This window comes from Anabrus simplex, chromosome 2 (genome assembly GCF_040414725.1).
Source record: "Anabrus simplex isolate iqAnaSimp1 chromosome 2, ASM4041472v1, whole genome shotgun sequence".
Lineage (NCBI taxonomy): Eukaryota > Metazoa > Arthropoda > Insecta > Orthoptera > Tettigoniidae > Anabrus > Anabrus simplex.
The window spans coordinates 650100553-650122402 of record NC_090266.1 but is presented as its reverse complement, the minus strand read 5'-3'; the positions used below and the strand labels follow the sequence as shown (position 1 = coordinate 650122402).

The 21850-nt window shown below is 38.4% G+C and overlaps 1 protein-coding gene across 5 annotated transcripts in view; it reads left to right on the top strand.

The window, feature by feature from the left end:
- LOC136862991 (uncharacterized) overlaps positions 1 to 21293 on the top strand; it is a 414724-nt gene extending 393431 nt beyond the window's left edge. For all 5 annotated transcript variants that reach the window (XM_067139297.2, XM_067139298.2, XM_067139300.2 and 2 more), the window contains 2 exons: positions 7440 to 7544; positions 20779 to 21293. In XM_067139297.2, the coding sequence (XP_066995398.2) occupies positions 7440 to 7544; positions 20779 to 21005 (332 nt within the window). In that variant the 3' untranslated portion in view covers positions 21006 to 21293. The remainder of the gene's footprint in view (positions 1 to 7439; positions 7545 to 20778) is intronic.
- The last annotated feature ends 557 nt before the right edge of the window (positions 21294 to 21850 follow it).

Here is a 21850-nt window from a genome sequence, read left to right as displayed (position 1 = left end):
ATATATATGATGGTTCAACCTTTCAATACTATTGAAATAAGAATTGTAAATTTTACATTCCTACTTAATTATAATTGGTACCGGTTTCAACCATTATTTTTGGTCATCATCAGCCGATCACAAATACGTATAAAAGACAGTGCACAGGTAAATAAAATGTGAAGTTTAAATAATTCCATCAGTTGTTGTTTGTGAAGCACAAAAACACTTTAGGGAGCACTGTGTGTTGAAATTTCAGCCGATCACAAATAAGTATAAAAGACAATGCACAGGTAAACAAAATGTGTTTAAGTAATTCCATCAAATGTTGTTCATGAAGCACTATAACAATTTAGCATTTGTTGAAATTTCAATGTTATGAAGAAGTCTAGGATCAAATACGTATTTTTCAGTTGCAGTTCATGAGGAACTGTATAATTTTAGGGATCAGCACTGCGTGTTGATAGTTCCGAAAATCATGAAGTCGTAGATTAAATACGTAAATGTAGTTCTTGAAGAACACGAAGACATATGTGCTGATAGGCACTGTGCTTCCAAAAGTTTGTGGAAACCCGATAAAAAAAAATGTTTAATTCAAGTATCAAGCTTTTTAAGTGTTGATATGAGTGAAATAGTACAATGTAGTTGTATATTATTTGTCAAAAGAAATATACCCAAGTTAAATAAACTTGTATGTCACATTCTTAAAGTTATTGAAACATATGACATAGGAAAAACAACTGTGAAGAGAAAAAAAATATTAAAAAGCGCAAAATTGGAACGGTTGAGGAGCGTAATGACATAGCGTGTTATATCTTGAAGGTAAGAGTTAAGGTCGATCTTAGAATAGTGTAATGTATAAATTTTAATGTTAGAGTAGTTTGAATCATTAGAGATGTTAGAAAATATAGTTCAGTTAGGAAAGGGAAAAAAGAAGGAAGGACAGATTTTAAGTAGAAAAATAATAATTAATATAAAGGAAAAATAGGGAAGTATAGTGGTTTAAGGTGGATCAGGTGGATGGGTTATAGGAAGTGGAAAATGTCAGTAGGAACTATAGAAGGCGTGGAATATTGAATTTAGGTTTGTAAATTTAGCATTTTTGAAAAAGCAGATAAGGAAGTCGAATAAAATATTAGGTTTTTCAGAAATGTCATTTAAATTGAAATTGGGGTTGAAGTATTGGTCAAGGTGAATAAAACAATTTTCAGTAGTATTTATAAGGGGACCTTTATTAATAACTTTAAGTATTTTTATGTCTTTATCAATACTGGTGAAATTATGATTAGAGTCTTGTATGTGTTGTCTTATCTCTAAAGGAACTCAATATCAGACAAGCTTGCAGAACCTGGTATTGGACAAGGTTATTTGTAGGTTTACTGCCGATTCTTGAAGTACTTTCCTTTGTCCAGATTAATATGGCGAAGAAAAGAGGAAATTGGACAGAGGAGAACATGAAATTAGCTGTTGATGAAGTAAGATGGGATAAATGGAGCATTAGGAAGCAAGTGAGCAGTTTAGCGCCCCTAAAAGCACGTTAGGTGACAGATTGATATTACTGTCTTCAGGAAAGGAGGTAGAAATAAAACCTGATAGGGGTACATATAAAAGTACGTTTTCTGAAGCAGAAGACGAAGCTTTATATGACCATGTGAAAATGTTAGACAACCTTTTAAATGCCACTATGTAGGAATGAATTTTTGAAATTGGTTTTTCAGTACGCAGAGAAATTGAAACTCAAACATCAGTTTAATAAAGAAAAGGGCATGGCGAGCAAACGATTTTATTATTCATTTATGAAAAGGCATCCCAACCTGAGCTTGATATCGGCTGAATCCACTAGCTTACAGCAGGGAAAAGGCTTCAACAAGGAGCAAGTGGATAAATATTTTGACAAGCTCACTGCATTAATGCTTCGATATTTATTTCACCCTTCAATAATTTTCAACGCTGATGAGTTCAGTTGTGCACGGGAATCAGTTGAAGGTGTTATCAGTGAAAGGGAAGAAACAAGTTGGCAAGCTAACTTCCGGGGAAAGGGAAAAATTTTACTATTCTTCTCTGCATAAATGCCTCAGGTGACCAGTTTGTCCGTCCATTGTTTGTTTTCCCCACAGTGAGAATGGAAAATGATCTGACAAAGGATGCACCCATGGGTAGTGTATCTGATGCCCATCCGAGCGGGTGGATAACTAAAGAGGGATTCCTAAAATTGATGAAACCTTTTGTTTTGAGAGTGAACCCAAGTGAAGAGAATCCAGTGTTACTTACTCTTGATGGTCATTCTAGCCACAAAGATTTCAATATTATTCTGTTTGCTCAAGTCCACAACATCCACATGTTGAGTTTGCCACCTCACACAACTCGCAGGTTGCAACCTCTTGACTGAGTAATCATGAAGCCATTCAAGAATGCTTTCAACGAGGTTTGTTCCATATGGATGAGGAAGTATCTCAATTTGAAAATTATGCTGAAATATATTTCAGATCTAGTTGGCTCTGCATTTACCAAGGTATGCAGAATGGAGCCTGCTCAGTCAGCATTTTCCTGTTGTGGCATCTATCCCCTGAACCGGAATATCTTCAGCGACTTAGATTTCTTCGCGTCTTCGAGAGAGTTGTCAACACAGCTGCTAAAATTCCTTCCAATAGCCAGCTTCCTTCGATTCAGGCGTCATATGAAGCACAACCAACTACAACAACATTCAGTCCTTCAGCTTCACCATGGCGTAGCATCCACTTCCACAGCTGCTAGGAGTAAAGATTCAGATGGGCTTAATCAAAATAAATCTCCGAGTGCAAGTCTACTTCAGGAACTTAGTCCTCTTCAAAGTGATACTAATGAAAATTTAAAATTGAGGAAAAGGCGTGGAGACCAGAGTGAAGTTTTAACCTCCACCCCTTTCAAACAAAGGCTTGAAGAAAGGCAATAAAACTCAGTGCTGTGAGAAACAAAAAAATCTGCAAAAAAAACAGTGCGACCAAAGGAGGAAGCTCGCGAACGAAGAAGCAGAGCCGGAAAAAAATAAAAAGTACTCCAAAATTTGATTTGGATAAGACTGACTGCATCATCTGTGTGGAGAATTTTAGTGAAGACTGGATTCAGTGCATCATATGCAAGGGTTGGGCGCATGAAAACTGTGCTAATCTTGAAGGGGATGCCCTTTATTACAAATGTGACATTTGGGTTAGAAAGTAATGTAATGGTACAGTGTAATAGGAAAGTAATATAACAATACTGAAACTGTCCAATACCGTGTGTCATGTTTTTAAAATTATGAAAACTCTAGTGTTTATAAATATTAAAAATTCATTCCCATCATTACTTGCTGTGGATTAAAGTATTGCCTCTATTAAACATAAACAATATATGGTTCCAAAAATAATTTTTAATTTTAATTAATGGTAAATTGAGAGCAGCTTGTAAATATAAAATGAAGGCTTATCAGAAATTGCTCCAAACAAGGGCTGATGCATACAGGGAATTGTACGTAGATGAAGGAAACAGAGCAAAACAAGTAGCTGTTGAATCCAAAAAGAAGTTGTGGGAAGATTTTGGTAATAACCTGGAAAGGCTAGGTCAAGCAGCAGGGAAATCTTTCTGGACAGTAATCATAGGAAGGGAGGGAAAAAGGAAATGAACAGTGTATTGAGTAATTCAGGTGAACTCATAATAGATCCCAGGGAATCACTGGACAGGTGGAGGGAATATTTTGAAAATCTTCTCAACGTAAAAGGAAATCTTCCTGGTGGTGTCGCGAACAACCAAGCTCATGGTGAGGAAGAAAATGATGGTGAAATTATGCTTGAGGAAGTGGAAAGGATGGTATTTAAACTCCATTTTCATAAAGCAGCTGGAATAGATGAAATTAGACCTGAAATGGTGAAGTATAATGGGAAGGCAGGAATGAAATGGCTTCATAGAGTAGTAAGATTAGCTTGGAGTGATGGTAGGATACCTTCAGATTAGACAAAAGCAGTAATTGCACCTAGCTATAAGCAGGAGAACAGGAAGGATTGCAACAGCTATCGAGGTATCTCTTTGATTAATAAACCAGGCAAAGTATTCACTGGCATCTTGGAAGGGAGGGTGCAATCAGTGGTTGAGACGAAGTTGGATGAAATCCAGTGTGGTTTCAGGCCACAGAGGGACTGTCAGGATGAGAATTTCAGTATGCGCCAGGTAATTGAAAAATATTTCAAGAGGAATAGACCGTTGTTTGTTTCGTAGATGTAGGGAAAGCATATGACAGGATACCGAGGGAAAAAAGATGTTTGTCATTCTGGGGGATTATGGAATTAAGGGTAGATTATTAAAATCAGTCAAAAGCATTAATGTTGACAATTGGGTTGCAGTGAGAATTGATGGTGGAATGAATTCTTGGTTCAGGGTACTTACAGGCGTTAGACAAGGCTGTAATCTTTCACCTTTGCTGTTCGTAGTTAACATGGATCATCTGCTGAAAGGTATTAAGTGGCAGGCAGGTGGAAATGTGGTAAGCAGTCTGGCCTATGCTGACAACTTGGTCTTAATGGCAGATTGTGCCGAAGGCCTACAGTCTAATATCTTGGAACTAGAAAATAGGTGCAATTAGTATGGTGTGAAAATTAGCCTCTCGAAGACTAAATTGATGTATGTCTCGAATATTATTACAATTTTTTTTTTTTTTAAGTCCACCTGTTCAATACAATACAATGTAAAATGTGACTAAATTTATGTCAGTAGGTAAGAAATTCAACAGAATTTAATGTCAGATTTGTGATACAAAGCTGGAACAGGTAGATAATTTTAAGTTTTTAGGTTGTGTGTTCTCCCAGGATGGTAGTATAGTAAGTGAGATTTAATCTAGGTGTAGTAAAGCTAATGCAGTGAGCTCGCAGTTGCGATCGACAGTGTTCTGTAAGAAGGAAATCAGCTTCCGGACTAAACTATCTTTATATCAGTCTGTTTTCAGACCAACTTTGCTTTACGGGAGCCAAAGCTGGGTGGACTCAGGATATCTTATTCATAAGTTAGAAATAACAGACATGAAAGTAGAGAGAATGATTACTGGTACAAACAGGTGGAAACAATAGCAGGAGGTTACTCAAAACGAGGAGATAAAGTCTTTTGTGGTGGGGTCATGTGAGATGAGTGGAGGAGGATAGGTTACGTAGGAGAATAGTGGACTCTGTTATGGAGGGTAAGAGGAGTAGAGGGAGACCAAGACGACAATGGTTAGACTCAGTTTGTAATGATTTAAAGGTAAGAGCTATGAACTGAATGAGGCCACAGCACTAGTTGCAAATAGAGGATTGTGGCGACGTTTAGTAAATTGACAGGGGCTTGCAGACTGTATGCTGAAGGCATAATGCTCTGTAATGATAATGTATTTATGTATTAAAATCCCTAACCCGGCTGGAAATCGAACCTGGGACCCCTTGAACCAAAGACCTCATTGCTGACCATTCAGCTAAGGAGTCGGACATTGAAGGATAGGGGCTCAATTAGGAAAAAAGATATTGGTGTCGAACGAGGGAGCAACAGATAATAATAATAATAATAATAATAATAATAATAATAATAATAATAATAATAATAATGTTATTTTCTTTACGTCCCACTAACTACTTTTGCGGTTTTCATAGACGCTGACTTGCCGGAATTTAGTCCCGCTGGAGTTCTTTTACGTGCAGTAAATCTACAGCACGAGGCTGGCCTATTTGAGCACCTTCAAGTACCACCAGACTGAGCCAGGATCGAACCTGCCAAGTTGGGGTCAGAAGGCCAGCGCCTCAACCGTCTGAGCCACTCAGCCTGGCAGGAGCAACGGATAGAGGAGATAAAGACAAATAATTTTAAAACACAAAAGGACAAGGAAAATCTCCACTACTTTATGCACTGCCACATTAGAAACAGATGTACTCTCACCTCATCAGTCCCAGTTCTTCTCAGCCCATGAAATGTTCATTTCACCATCCCAGCTTCATAATGAGGGAGTGTATCAGTACTCGTTGAGGGGAGCCTTCTGGACAGATTGTCGGTCTTTACCTGTCCTGTGTTTTATCTTTGTCCTTGTCTCTTCTTTCTGTTGCTCCTTCTTCCCCAACTGACCTGTCATTGCTCTTATCCTGTTTTCATTCTCAAGTTTTTATCATCCTTACATATGAAACTTTTAACATTAATTAAATCTTCCTTGTTCTAATAATGATTGGCAATCAGAATGGAAGATTGTTATGTAGTCCTCTTCCAGGGTCTTACATTTTTGTATTTCTATATTTTTCACACCTTTTTGCACTTTTTAATAGCTCTTGATTAGTTGCACTTGCAAAGAACTCCCTTTTTTATACATTTAGTTTCAGTTTCTAACCAGTGAATTTCTATTGCTTAATTTGATTACCCTCCCTATCTAATTTTGATCATGTGCTCCCTTCTCATGAAACCAAATTTCATATTCCTCTCAGCAGTACTGAAATGTCAGTGTATACTGTATTTATGTAAGGAGAGAATGCAGATTAGGGTTGTTAGGCATAGAAATGAATGAGTCATAAGGGTACGTTGGGTAGTTGCAGGAAATATGGATAGTACTGTCTCATTGTATACATCTTAAGAGTAAGCAGTTGAAGAAGAAGAAGAAGAGATGGATAGATATTACGAGGAATCAGATAATATAGTAATAATTGTCAACTACAGAGCTAGTGTTGTGATTTAGATGAAAGGATTTGAAATAGAACATACAGTTATGGGTAAATGGAAGGAAGACTTGGAGATCAAGCGAAATGGGGAATGAGGGGTGAAGTGATTTGAGAAACAAGAAGCAGTTGTCTTTTGAGGTTTGAAATTTTCTGCTGTTGCATTGAAATCGATGTATAATGTTAGTTGAGGAGCAATATTGCGGCTACCTTATATACTTCATGGTGTTATTGATAAAAGTAGTGCTGAGTAGATGCATGCTAAAGCCCTTTTACTGGTCATGTTCAGAAGGAAATTTGGAGATTGATATGGTTCTTAATGAGAATCGGAAATTTTCAAAAGGAACTGCATTTGTAATTAACACAGTTCAGGAAGATTGCTACAAGTTTTATTAGCTTATAATATAATTATAATAAGTTCCTGTAGTTAGTGTGTAGAGGAGTATTATGATCTAAATTGGAATAAGATAAACAGTCACTTGAAAATTGAATGGGCGGATGGTATTTTGTAAGTTCTTTGCAGGTACACTATTCTCATACAATTGAACCTAGAGATATAATAGTGGGTGTGGGCATCCACGTGGTTTGTCTCTACATGGTTGGCGAATTGCATTTTGTTAATAATTAAAATTAAGCATAGTAAAATATTAAATGTGAGGAACATATAATACCATGTGCTCATTCTTCTTTTGAGTGAGTGTACATAATATTTATGTGCAGTGTTGTCATACAATTGTTATGGCTCATTACTAACTACAAATTGTTCATAATCCTCCTCATTTTATTCAGGTCAAAAAGCTGTACAGTTCTACAACCTTGGGCAGAAATGTACAAATATGTCTGCAGCAACTCTGCAGTACCTTGAAAAGTACAAGTTATTGCCCCACTTCACAGGTAAGCCATAAGGATTTAGTATATTCCAGGGATTTTTAATAATAATATAATAAATTCCCTCCATTGTTTGTTATCAATCATTCCTCACTGATTTGAATTTATGGCTGTCCACACATGGCAGATTCCCTATGAATTGTTTACATAGCCTTTTGTTAAATGATTCCTCTTCTTATAAATGAATATTTACCACAGTTTATCCTTTTAAAATAAATTCCTATGTTTGGTATAATCTGCTATTTAATGTTTTCTTTTGTGGCTATTTTTTAAATGTATTTTTTCCTCAATTAGTTTCCAACGGATAAAATAACCTCACATTTGTAGATTAACTAAGTCAAAACTGAAGGGAAATGGCTTCCACTATAATACACTGCTCTTTTGTTGGTAATCAACGGGAAGATATAATGCTGCTTTCCTTGAGCCTACTTATCATCCATTTCCGTTGGGATGGAATGTCTAAGGCACCTTTCCATCTTCCTCTATCCAACCACCATTGTTTCTCCTCTACATACTTAGGTGGTACAACCCCTAAATAACCACATTATCGTATGAAGAGATCTGTAACTCTTCAGTCCTGCTAATATAAAGTCCTTATACAGTTGTTGAACACTTGTATAAGCATCACAATTTTCCTTAACGCATTGTACAGTAGACTCTCAATTATCCAGGCGTGGATTATCCGGTTTTTGGACTAAACCTGCACATTTTCACCTAATTAAAAATAATGTAATTGTGATTGAATACGTTTGAATTTACAGTATTTTTCATACAGTGTAGTCCCAGTTTTTTCATACATATTTTTGCAGTGTAGTCCGGGTGGAGGCAAGTTATTTTTAGTATGGTACTTTGTGACAGGTCGACGACTTCTTGCATTGTCTTGTCTTCTTTTGTAATAGCGAAGTATATCCTAATCACAAAGACGCTCACATCGGATGCTCTTAGTTGTGTACACTATTTTATTTACAAATTATGCACACATTTTACACACACATTAATGAACCGCAATCTTTACAAACACTTGACTGGTACATTAGCATGTCAACTGATTACCAACACAGAGGTGCCAGCTATTACGGATTGTCCGTAATGATTACGGATTTCACCTCATGATTACGGAATTACGGTCAAAGGGGAAATTATTACAGAAAAGCTGACATTATCACGAAAAAATAATGTTGTACGGAAGAAAGCAAAGAAGGAAAAATGTTCAATCCTTTCAAGCCTTTCTCTAAAATCGTCCTCGTTTCAATGCTTGTTAGTTGGCAACGATACTTACTCGATCGTGACTTCCTTTTGCTACCCATAAGTGTTGTAAAATTCATTGTGAATGAAGGAGCTCAGCTGCTCTTCTCCTTCAGTAACGTTGTACTTTCAGTCCATCCGTGTGTGTCGTACGGAGCGGGTCGTTCTTTGGTTGCAGTCTGGTGTTTGCTTTTAGTGACAAGTGGTCAAGTGTGTTGAGAGATTTGTGTGTGAGTGAGTGTCCGTGTCGGGTTCGACGATGGATACCGATAGTGGAGGAGATGACACACCGGATCCCTCTTCTAATGGAAATGTTGATCATGGGGAAACTGTGCCTATGCAAACTGATTTGAATAATCTCAATTCCAGTATGAATTCGTTACAACAGCCATTAACACCTCAACAGTCTAATGACACTCTGCCACCTCCTCCACCTCCTGTGGAGTTGGAGGTTTATCAACAGGCTCATTTTGGTCTTTTCATTGTCTTTGTGGGATCAACTAGGTATAAAAACATTGGTGGATTACAGCCAATGGCACTTGGGCGATTGTTCTATGATAATGATATTTTTGTGAAAGGTATAACGCCCAAAGGATGGAATAGATTACTAGTGGAATTTAGTTCTGCGATTCAAGCTAATTGCTTTTTACGCTATTCGATGCTTGAAACTCATTCTCTTAAAGCATATATTCCCAGCTCAAATATTTTCCACGTTAGACTTATACACGGTGTGGAAAAGAACGTTTCTGATTCTGACATCCTCAAATATCTCAAATCCTCTGTTCGGGTCAAATCGGTAAAGAGACTTAACCGTAAGGTTGTTCAACCCAGTGGAGTGTCATATGTTCCTACTGCAATAATAAAGATTGTTTTTCGCTCTCAGACTCTCCCCCAACATGTATCGTTGTTTCAAGTACATCTGGAAGTTCACCCTTTCATATTTTCTCCAATAACATTCTCCAAGTGCCAGCGATATGGTCATATGATCAAAAACTGTCAGATCACGTCACCCCGATCTGGTCATTGTTCATTACTCACCTTACATCTGAGTGTCAGGAAAACATTCGCCGCTGCATTCACTGTCAACAGGAACATTATGCTGGTTCATCTAACTGTCCCGCGCACCAGCAGCAAACTGCTATCAAAAAACTTATGTGTACAGAAAATCTTTCCTTTTCTGAAGCTTCTGCTAGAATGCCGTCAGCCCCATTTGACCTGTCCAATAATTCCCACCATTTCCCACCTCTCCCTTCTAATCGTTCCTCTTCCCCAGTTGAAACTCCCAGGAAACGTAAATTTACTCAGGTGATTATGAAAGTGTGTCATCCTCTTCCTCCCCCGGGCTTTGATAAGTCCGGGTATCTCATTCGAGCCATTCCAGTGTCTTCGCATACTTCGGTTTGTCCATCCACATCATCTTCATCCTCCCTGTCCCCTCTTCTGTCTACGTCCTGAAATTCTCAGTGTCCCCCTCCAGTTCCTTCTCAGTCATCTAGTTCCCCTGTGCTACGCCAAAAGGCTCGTCTCCAACATGGCATTCAGCAACTATTTCTTCAACTTATTCAATTATTAGGGGATCAGCCCCATGTTACACATACGCTTTATCAGCTCCATGGTTGTGTTAATACTATGTTCTCTCCAGATGTTACAAATCCTGCAGTGAAATGCTAGGAGTATTACTCATAAACGATATGAATTACAACTCTTGTCAATAGAAACTACCCCTTTCATCATAGCATTACAGGAGACTTGGTTTCCCCCTTCCTCTGAGTTTTATTTAAATGGCTATCCTACCAACGTCTTCATATCTCATAGTGTATGCCACATACCTTTGTAATTGCTATATCCTATAATCGCCTTTCCATTAACAACCTTTACTGCCCTCCAGATATTTCTATTTCTCATATTCAGTGGCACCGATTTTTACAGCAATTTTCTTCTACTAATGAGCTTTTCCTCTTAGGTTACTTCAATATTCATCATTCAGTATGGGGAAGTAGTATTAATACTTCCCTGGACTCTTATTTCCTCGTTGCATCTCAATCGCATGACCTTGTCATTTTAAATTATGTATCTCCTACGCACCTTACTCCTCCCGGCTCCCCTCCAAGTGCCGTCGATTTATCATTATGTCGTACTGCAATGGCTTCGGTTGTAACTTGGCATCGCCTTTCTGATACACACACCAGCGACCATTTCCCTATTAGTCTTACGTATGGTCTTGGTAGGTTTCCTCGCTCTCCTCCTTCTCATACCTGTGTCAGTAATGTTCGCTCTCTTGGTAATTTTGATCGCATATCCTTCATCTCTTATGTTACACATCATCTTGAGCTTCTATCAGATAATATTTTGCCCTTTTCTACTATATTTCAAATCATACAGGATTATCTAGATCTTTACCATCCATACAAACTTGTTTCCCCCCACTCTACTCGTTCCTATTCCCGTTTACGATGGTGGGATTCTGAGTGTCATAATCTTGTGCTCAAATGACGCCGCTTATTTTGGATATATCAGAAAACATTAGCCCCTCGTCATTATTTTCGTCTTAAACAACATATTGCTTATTCTCGATGAGTTTTTCTTTCTAAACGCCGTGCTACATGGCGATCCTTCATCTCCTCCTTAAACGCTCGCATTTCATCTTCTCAGTTATGGAGTGCAATTCGCTCACTTACCCGAGCTTCTCAATATATTCCGCCCTCTGTCACCCCTCCACAGGTCCTATCTATCTTTCTTAATTCGCTCACTCCTGATTATGTCGTGCCAGATATTACTATTCCCATGCCTCCTTTCCCTTCTCGCTTTTCTGTCTTACTTCAACCCATACAACTTCCTGAACTTGAGGCCACCTTGTGTAACGCAAAGAGTTCGTCTCCAGGCCCTGCACATATCATATGGCATGCTCTACATTCTTCCCCTACGTGCTAAACAAGCTTTATTAGCTCTCTACAAGAACATTCTACTCACTTCTACTCACTACTTCTGTTCCCACCTCTTGGAACGATTTTTTTTTTTGTGCCCATCCTTAAACCTCGCCAACTTTCCACTGATGCTAATAGTTATCGAGGGATTGTCCTTGGTTCATGTATCCAAAAGACTTTTATTAAATTCTCCTTCAGCGTCTCCTGTGGTCCCTTGAATATTATAATTTAGTTCCCAAATATCAGTTCGCCCACTTTAAAGGTCGTTGTTCTCAAGATGCTGTTAACATTTTAATTCTCGATATCTTGTTAGCTAAAATTCATAAGGAAAGTACCATTGCTTCATCTTCTCTGGGAAAGTCTTGAGCAGAAAGGATTTCCTGCTCATTTTCTCCATATCCTGCGTAATTTGTTCATTTATTGGAAACTCTCCCTTAAATCTGCTCATTCTTTCCTTCCTTCTCGTCACTCGTCTGTCGGAACTCCTCGGGGGGATATTTTAAGTGGTCTTTTGTTCGCCCTGTATGTGAGTAATCCTGAACACTTAGTAACACAAAATGCTCGCATTCTCCTTTAGGCTGATGATATTGTCATTTATTATTCTCACAGTGACTTAGATGTGTGTTGTCATTATCTATATCAGTTAATGGAACAAGTAATAAGATGGCTTACTTTCCATGGCCTTCAACTTTCAAACTCTAAATGCTGTGCTATGCTTTTTACTTCTAAGCGTAGATTTAATTCTGAGCCTTTTTTTTTTTTTTTTTTTTAATTCAAGTCATTCCCTTTTGTTCCTCTCATAAATACCTTGGTGTAATTTTAGACCGCTCCTTATCTTGGACCACGAACCTGCTACGCCAAGCAGGGGGAGAGGTGATACTCCAACGGGGCGCGTCCCAGGTGGCGGATAGGGGGGTCCTAACCGGCTTGCCGACGGACTTGAGGGAAATAAAATACCTCTCGCGGACCAAACACACTACCCCCTGCGGGTGGGGGACGCACATGTAGAATACACCCGCGGTATCCCCTGCCTGTCGTAAGAGGAGACTACAAGGGGCAACCAAGGGATGATTGAATTAGAACCATGAAACTTCTCTTGATTCGTACCATCATGCGGTGAACACCATGGGTTGCCTGTACTTGCGAGTAGTACCACTAAATTGGTACGAAATAAGTTTGTGATTAGTAGCAGTAAAGAGGCTGGCCTGCGGGTTTTCCAGTACCCGTGCGTCGTACCCATGTGTGCAACACCACGGGTCTGGGCGTAGCCTGTGAGTTGTACCGCTATATGAGTGGCACCGTGGGTCTGCGTTGCCTGTGATTAGTACTCACTATGTGAGGAACACCACGGGAATACCAGCGCCCGTGATTAGTACACCTAGGTGGGGAACGTTATCGGTTTGCGTTGGCTCTGAGTGGCGCCATTGTGTGAGAAACACCATAGGTCTGCGTTCCCTGTACGAAGTGCAATCCTTGTGAGTAGTACCATCTTCTGTGGAACACCGTGAGTCTTCGCTACTTTTGATTAGTACCCCAACATGACAAATGCCATGGTTCTACTTCACTCGCGACATGTACCATTCTGTGGGGCCTTAGAAGTGGATTTTGCACCCCTTTAGACATCAATCATCATTGTGCTTTATAAGTGGTCCCTTGGTCAGTAATAATATTATTTACAATCTTTTTTTGAGTCTGATCCACTGGGTTTTTGTTGTTGTTGTTGTTGTTGTTGTTGTTGAGTTCGTGTCCATCCATTCATTCTTCATGACATTTTTTATTTTATTTTGGTCAGTGGATGAATTTGAACATTTTGTTATTTCATTTCGTACCATGACCTCGATGTCAGGCCCCTTTAAACAACAAACATCATCATCATCATCATCATCTTGGAAACGTCATATCACTTGGTTACGTAATTCCTCTGATGCGCATTTTAAAATTCTCCAATTGGTTACGAGACGTTCATGGGGTGCAGATCCAAGTACAGCTCAGTTGTTATACTCGGCTACTATTCGCTCCAGACTCGACTACTGTGCGCATGTTATCGATACAGCATCTGATTCTTCTTTTAACTACTTAAATACGATTCAATTTAACGCCCTGAGAATTTGTGTTGGAGCCTTGTTGTCCACCCCTACTAATGCTCTTCTTGTAGAACAAACATCACTACTTCTAAACTTTTCTATATATACCGGGCAAGTTGGCCGTGCGTGTAGAGGCGCGCGGCTTTAAGCTTGCATCCGGGAGATAGTAGGTTCGAATCCCACTATCGGCAGCCCTGAAGATAGTTTTCCGTGGTTTCCCATTTTCACACCAGGCAAATGCTGGGGCTGTACCTTAATTAAGGCCACGGCCGCTTCCTTCCAACTCCTAGGCCTTTCCTATCCCATCGTCGCCATAATCCCTATCTGTGTCGGTGCGACGTAAAGCCCCTAACAGAAAAAAAACTTTTCTAAAACACAAACACACTTTACAAATCCGACAAACATTTGCAATCGGGGGTCTACAAGTTGACGTGTAACCAGTGCAATGCCAGCTATATCGCACAAACTGGGAGAAACTTTCATATCCGCTACAAAGGACATGTTAATGCAGCTAAACACACAAGATTTTCTGCTAGGAGTGAACACATGAAAGATCACAATCACTCATTTTCCACCATAGATAAAGATCTAAATATCCTACATACAACCAGTATTTTAGAAAATATTTATATAAACCTCAATCAAAAATCAAAATCCCATTTATAATCTTAAAGAATTCCAAGAAAAAACAAACATCCCGGTTGACACAACAATAATCGAGAAAGATTTTAAACAAAGCTCAATTAAATCTTTCACAACACACATTACTGATCTGTCCTCCCATACCTCCACTCACTCTCCCTCCCCTCAACCGCCATTTCTCCTGCCCAACGCAACATCGGAACGGTCGCCAGTCAGTGCGGAGGTCAACACCAACCCAACCTGATCCACGCAAACATAGGGCTGGAGGAAAGAGGACGTGCGTAATATGTTACGACTCTTCATATTATCTTTTACCTCTACGACATTTTTCGTTCTCATACTCATCTTCTTGTTTCCACCTTCAGATTCTGGCCATACATATATTCTCCGTGATGCAATGTAACGGATCTTTCAAAGACTTCACTCTGTTTCCATAAACATGACTGATTAGAACAACATCTGACTGTCTTCACAATTCTTTAAGCGTTTCCTCCAGCCAACCAATATTGTATTAAATACGGTTGGACCCACACTTACAAGTCCAAGTTTGAATCCTTGTACATTTTAACATAAACTCCCATTGCATTTGTTGAGTGTATTTTATCTCGGATGTTTTATGTATCACTGTTTTTATTATGTCTTTCTTCTTTTTATATTATTAACCTAGATCGAAACATGTCCATATTCTAGGTATTTTTAAACAACTATGTAACAACTATATAACTTTTTAAACAAACCCTTTATTAAGTGGCAGAAGTGTATTGAGTAGGTGGACCTATTATAATTAAATTCTTTTTGAATTTCATCCTGGATACAAAGCATGAGTATTTCTTGCAGCATGGAGCCTGTTTGTATTAATGAAGACAAGGAGTAGAACCACAACAGATAATAGTCACCGTAATGTAACAAAGTCCACAAGGTTTTGTAGTAGCAGTCAAAGGGACGCACCATAATTCAAATATTATGAAAGAAACAAATCAGTTCCTCAAGATTTTGGATTGACATCCCTTTTGACTAAAACCCTCATAAATACGAACTACTACCAATGGAAAATATGATCGTAAACACAAGACTAGTTCGATGAAACTAACTAATTCAACATTTTACTGTTCAAAACTATTAAATTACGGTAGCAAGCCTCAAAATTAAAACTTGAAGCTGAATTCCCAGATTTCAATCTTCAGACACCAATAAGTTTTAACTATAATTACGACTCAAATTTTAACATAGAAGTCAAATTACAATTGTTTTTAATAAACTAGAACTTTGAGAAAACAATTTTAGCCAAATTTTCAACATTTGAAGATACTGTGTTTTAGACGTCAATATCTTTAGAATTAACGGTTATTCCAATTTTAGTATAGTCATTCATATTGTTAAACTCTTAATGTGTTCATAAATTCCTATGTTTATATATTTTATTACTTAATTTTAGAATTATAATTAAGCACAAATTTGTCAAAGCAAATCAAATATGACAGATCTTAACCTTGAGATGATTATATAGGATGAGGATGCTTGAAATTCAAGCGAAACATGTCCCTATAAAATAGTGTTGTAGCATTATGATCTAATAACATAAAGCCAATTGTATTGAAAAGGTGGAATAAAAAATCACAATATTGTAAGCATATTATAGCAAATTCAATACAGGTCTAATCATGAGATTAGTTACATGTAATGTAAATAGACAATGCTCCGACTTATTTCTCATCCAGTGAATGGTGATTATTTATGAGACAGTGATAATCAGTTCTAACAGTGCAATCAAATGGTGCAGATTTCAACCTAGTCAGTTGGACTCTCGTGTTAAAGCCACTCTTTTAGTAACATGAGAAATCCTGACTCAAGACGACGGAGATCGACATAGATCGACGGAGATTTGATGCAGATCAGCGTGGACTTGGTACTACGAGGGACAGTTCCAGGGACATGGTACTATGGAACATCGTGGTGTTTGCTGATAGCTGAGTTCCAGATTGCTGCTTGCAGAGCAGTATTCAACTGTTCGAGTTCAACAAGAAGGTGTATGTCAGGTGATATCAGTGCTTTTTCCGTTCAAAAACATAATTCTAACTTTGAACAGAACTTTTATAAACAGTGTCATTACTGACAAAGAACATTAAAGGCTCACTTACTTAATATTTTACTTGGAAAATTAACGTTTTACAACTCTTAAAAATAAAGGCAGACTTTCAAATAACAGTGTGCTCTCGTAATGCCATATATTCTCATTTATTGGAACTTTAAAATATCAATTGAGTGCTTCATTCATAGTGGAAGTGTATCATAAACTCTCATTTTACGATATTTACGTAAAGTGTACAATAATTTACAAAAAAAAAAGTAGGACAGTACTCAGAACTTTATACCAGAAGATCAGATTTAATTTCAAGTGTTTCATATTTGAGTTTGATGTGTTTACAAAAAATAATTCCCAAATTTACTGTATTTAATTTATGTAGAAAGTGTAATCTGAAATCGCAAGTGCCAATAGAAAAGACTTTAGGATTTCTTATTTACTTACAACATGCTTTATTATTACTTTATGCCATGAAAGTTATGATGGGCATAACTGATTGAGAAAGACATTATTCAGTTGAATTTTACTTGATCAACTTGATTTTTCGATATTCTGTTGTTGAAATTGGGATTTATTTTCTAGTAAATATCTATGATTCGGCGATATAATAGGGTGACCTTCCAGAGATCCTCCCTCTGTGTACCATCTCCTAAGGACTAGGTACCCCTTAGAAAGACTTCATGCTCTTGAAATCAACTTTTCCTGGTACAATATATAAAACAAGATAGTAAAACCATTCTTTTTTCTGCGTTTAGAGGGACACCTGACATCACCAACTTTGTGAAATCAGGGAAATTTGTTTAAGCAGAATGAATATATATCGCTGCATGACCTAGTTTTACTCTCATTCAGGTCCATGACTAAGATGTGTTTGCAAAGGTATGTAGAGCCAAATATAGTAACTAATTTTCATGCCAATGCGTGGAGAGACAAAACTCTCCCTGTTCCAGTTTCTCACAGAATGCAAGGCCACCTGGAATACTATAACAGCTTTCAAAATTGTGTCACACTGATGCCTTATCACTTCTGTTTGAAATGTGACTGGAGCCTGTTTGAAATTTACAGAAAGGATGTCGCAGAAATGTTTCATAAGGCAACATTCCTCCAGTATTTGTAAACCATTGTTGAGTTGTTTATGTGCTTTACCGTAACTATTAGCGGTCCACCCAGGCAGGTCGCATGGTTTTAATGATGGGAATTCTTCAAAATATTATTTGTGTAATTGTTTTTTAAACATTGAATGTTCCATATTGAAAATGAAATTCCACAGCCTGTTTCCAGTCATTCGACCGGGTCAGGAATGGAATGAATGAAGCCCCACTAGCAGAGAGGATAGGAATTGTACTGGCTGCCGAAGCCTGTCGCACTCCTCTGGGGCAATGATTAATGAATGACAGATGAATTGAAATGATATTGGAGAGTGTTGCTGGAATGAAATATGACAGGGAAAACTGGAGTACCCGGAGAAAAACCTGTACCGCCTCCGCTTTGTCCAGCACAAATCTCACATGGAGTGACCGGGATTTGAACCACAGAACCCAGCAGTGAGGGGCTGGTGCACTGCAACTTGAGCCACGGAGGCGTAAGTTCCATATTAAAAGCACAAATTCTGTCCCACATAGCAGCAATCGGCACATTTTTGCTATGCAAGGAAATGTCTAAATCGCTCAAATTGTTTGTAATATAGGCTAGAAAGGGAAGGTCAGCAACCTAGCATCTGCGTTCATGCATCAACATAGCGGCAGTAACGGAGAGTAGTAGGAGTGTGTCCTAGGCAGATATGGGCAGCGTCAGGGCACCTTAGCCCTCAAATGCTGAGTTGTAATGGCCTGAATTAGGATATAATATAAAATATACATAAATGACAATTAAATTTCAGCTGAATGAGGCCTCTTAGAATTTCAATTTGACATAATCAGCTCAGCTCTAGATGATAAACATAATCAGAAAAATTATCAGTTATAAAATCTTTCACTAGTTCATATATACAATTAAAAACATCACTCAGATCACTTTACTAACAGGTACTCCACAGTTTTTTTTGTTGTTGTTGTTGTTTTTTTACTGATTCCTTTTATCACGTGCTTTTCAGACGTGCGAGTAATCTCAAAGAGGTGAACAAACTAGTTTCACAAGAATAAAAGTTTCTGGGAAATTGTGTTACATGTATTGGGTTGGTGCATAAGTTTGTAGTATTCTGTAAATCAATCTATCTTTATTCACGTATGTTTAGTACTACAATAATAATTTACATAAGCACAGTGAGTTGTTTTACACAACCCTAATTCAGTTATGTTCTCACGTCCATTGTCAATGACCATCTACTGACCTTGTGGGAGTTCTTTACTGTGCCTGAAAGACTGCTATGGTTTTGAGTTGAAGAAATCTTTGAGCCACGTGTCAAAAGCAACTTCATCAGGAAAGACTGCGCTCTGAATGAGGTTAGAGAACGGGAAATGTGAAAAATCGATCTGGTAAATAGGGGAGGTGTGGAACAGTTTCTCCACTGAGTTTTTCAATTTGACCAAATATGGGCGTGCATTTTTATGCGGTAACAGCACTAGATGCCCAGGTCGTTCGTCTTCAACAATGATGGTGAGTCATCTTAGTTATTTCCTATACATAGCAGCAGTCATCATTTTGTTCCTTGAACGCAATTTATGTTGAAGGATTCCCTGATTGTTCCAGCAGATGCACATGTTGGTTTTTAAATTATTTTTTATGTACTAATGTCCTTTTAATGGGGAGTTGCTTTTTTATTCTATGGCCTTAGCCACTCTTCCCCTTTCTGATGTTAATGTATAGACACCAATTTTTGTCACCAGTAACAATGTCTTCAAGGAACAATTGGTGCTGATCACAAGCTAACCTGTGACAGGCAAGTAATGGTGCACATACTATTACACGCTAATTTTTGTTTTCCTCGCTTAACACGTGGTACCCACCTAATTTTTGCATCTTAGCCATAGAATGCACATTACGCAAGCAATCTTTATCAAAGTGTGGCAGTCGGCCTGACCGTAGACTTTCATCAGGTAAGTCAAGTCTGTTTTCCAAGAAATGAAAAAACCCTTTCCTTTCCATAGTTTCAGCAATAACATAAGCTTTGTACACAGCACAAATTGTTTTCACAGCTTTTGCTGCACTTGATTATTGTTTAAACCTGAAGAGCAGAATGTGACTGAAATGTTTCACTGAACACACCATCTCATTTAGACTACGAGATATCTGCAGAATTACAATACAGTGTGTTTTCACCTACACCAAACAAAGAAATAACAATGGACTAACGGACAAAACCCTTGGCAACATGTTGTTACCAACCCAGAGACATACGCTACTAACTTAACCACCGGTATGCAAATTTTTTTGCTTATATCCCTAGCACTGTGTATAATTACAATGTTTGCTGTTGAATACAGACAGTAACAAGCAATCAAGCTACAAATATGCTACATTTTCTCCTGCTTTGTTTTATAGCTCTGGGCCAAAATTGTATTTCACTTGTTTCTTTTGCCTTCCTTGAGATAAATCCTCTTAGAAGCACGGACCTGCAACTGACTTGTCCGTTCCTCAAAAATTAACCCTTTTCTCCTTCTCACCATTACCATTCCAAGTCATGGCAGTGCTGTCCATATGAACAGTTCTCTCAGGTATATGATACTGTCTCTGGCTAGAGAAGGAAATCAATTAATTCGTATTATTTCCTTGTCAGAAAAGAAAATGTGTCTGAAGAACAGTAAAGAATATGTTACTTACAAGCCCTTGCTGGCAAGATGTAGGTGTGTACAGTGCGCTATGTCTTCTGGTATGGGCTAAAGCAATTTGTTACTTTCATTGACCTGTCTAAGTCTCGTCCTTGGCTTTGACAATGTGACAGTGACCGAGGTATCAGCAATGCTAGTAATACCATTCCTTATGCAGCCAGTCCCTGTTATGAATGGTGTGAAAATATCGCTCATAGGGCCGGTTGGTGCATGCATTTCAGTGGGCTTGGCAGACTGATATGCAACAGCAACTTCTGGCTCGGTGAGGAAAGCAACGGGAAACTACCTCACTCCTCGTTTCCCTAGTATGCCTCTTCAGTGATGCCTAAGCTGTCTATGATAGCCTATGGTGGAACTGTAGAGGATCAAACCAGCTTTCGGGCTGAATACCCAACAACAACATGTTGCTTACATACAAAATATGTTTTAAATTTAATCTTGCTTGATGTTACCAGACTCATGTTCATTTAAGTATTTTTATTATAATTAATATAGATGGATTGGAGGGAGTATCAGTTCCAGCCTGGCGAAGAGCTGAAGTAAAAAGAGGTAGGATACTTCCTGACGAAGCTGACAAAATAGAAGGAAGGCGAGAAACTGGCCATCCAGCATCACATCGAAGAGAAGTTGCTCATCCAATATCACATCGCTCAAACTTGCCCAACCAAACTGGAAAAATTTTAGACATAACCAACCTTAAAAGGCAACCTAAGTTGTTATAATTGACTGTAACATGTGTTTTTAATGCACTGTTCTCTTGTTAGACAATTACAAAAAAAATTAGTTTTGTGTTGTTGGGGATAGCTAAAGATTGCAGATTTTGATTGTGTTGCTGTAAATTTGTATATTGAATGTTCTAAAGTGAATTATCCAAAAGGTGGAAATGTTTGTATGCAGTGTCTAGTCAAGTATTCCTTTTTGTAAAAAAAAATTTATAAGGATGTTTTTAAATGTTATTTAAACCAATCTTGTTTTGATTCCATGCTGTTTCATTTCACCAATTCTTTTCTTAATAAAATATTTTATAAGTATGTATATAATTAAAATACACTGATGTGCAGAACTTGAGGATGAAATAGGTTTTCTCCTATAGTGCCTTATAGGAATCGTGTGTTTTTGATAAAATCTTACCAGATATACACTGACTGAGCAAATGTCATGGGATAGCGGAGCACTGATGCGCAGGTATGTTGTCTGCGCAACACACACCCCCTGTGCCAGCGGCAGTTGTATAGGAGACCTTGTGAGCAGTGGCTGTGCATGTGACAGGTGTAACATGGAACGTCGTCGTGAGCTGACACCATTTGAATGGGGTATGGTGGTCGGTGCCTGACGAATGGGAAGTGCGATATTGGAAGTGGGAATTCGGCTTTACACGATCAATGATGTCCAGTGTGTATTGTGAATGGTTGAATGCGGGTGTCACCATCCACAACAGACGAACGACCGGCCATCCAGCCAACCTCGATGACCCTTGACCGGCGACATCTGAGATGGATTGTCAATAGTGACAGACGGGCAACCGTGCAACAAATCACGGCTTAATTCAACACAGACTGTGCTAGAA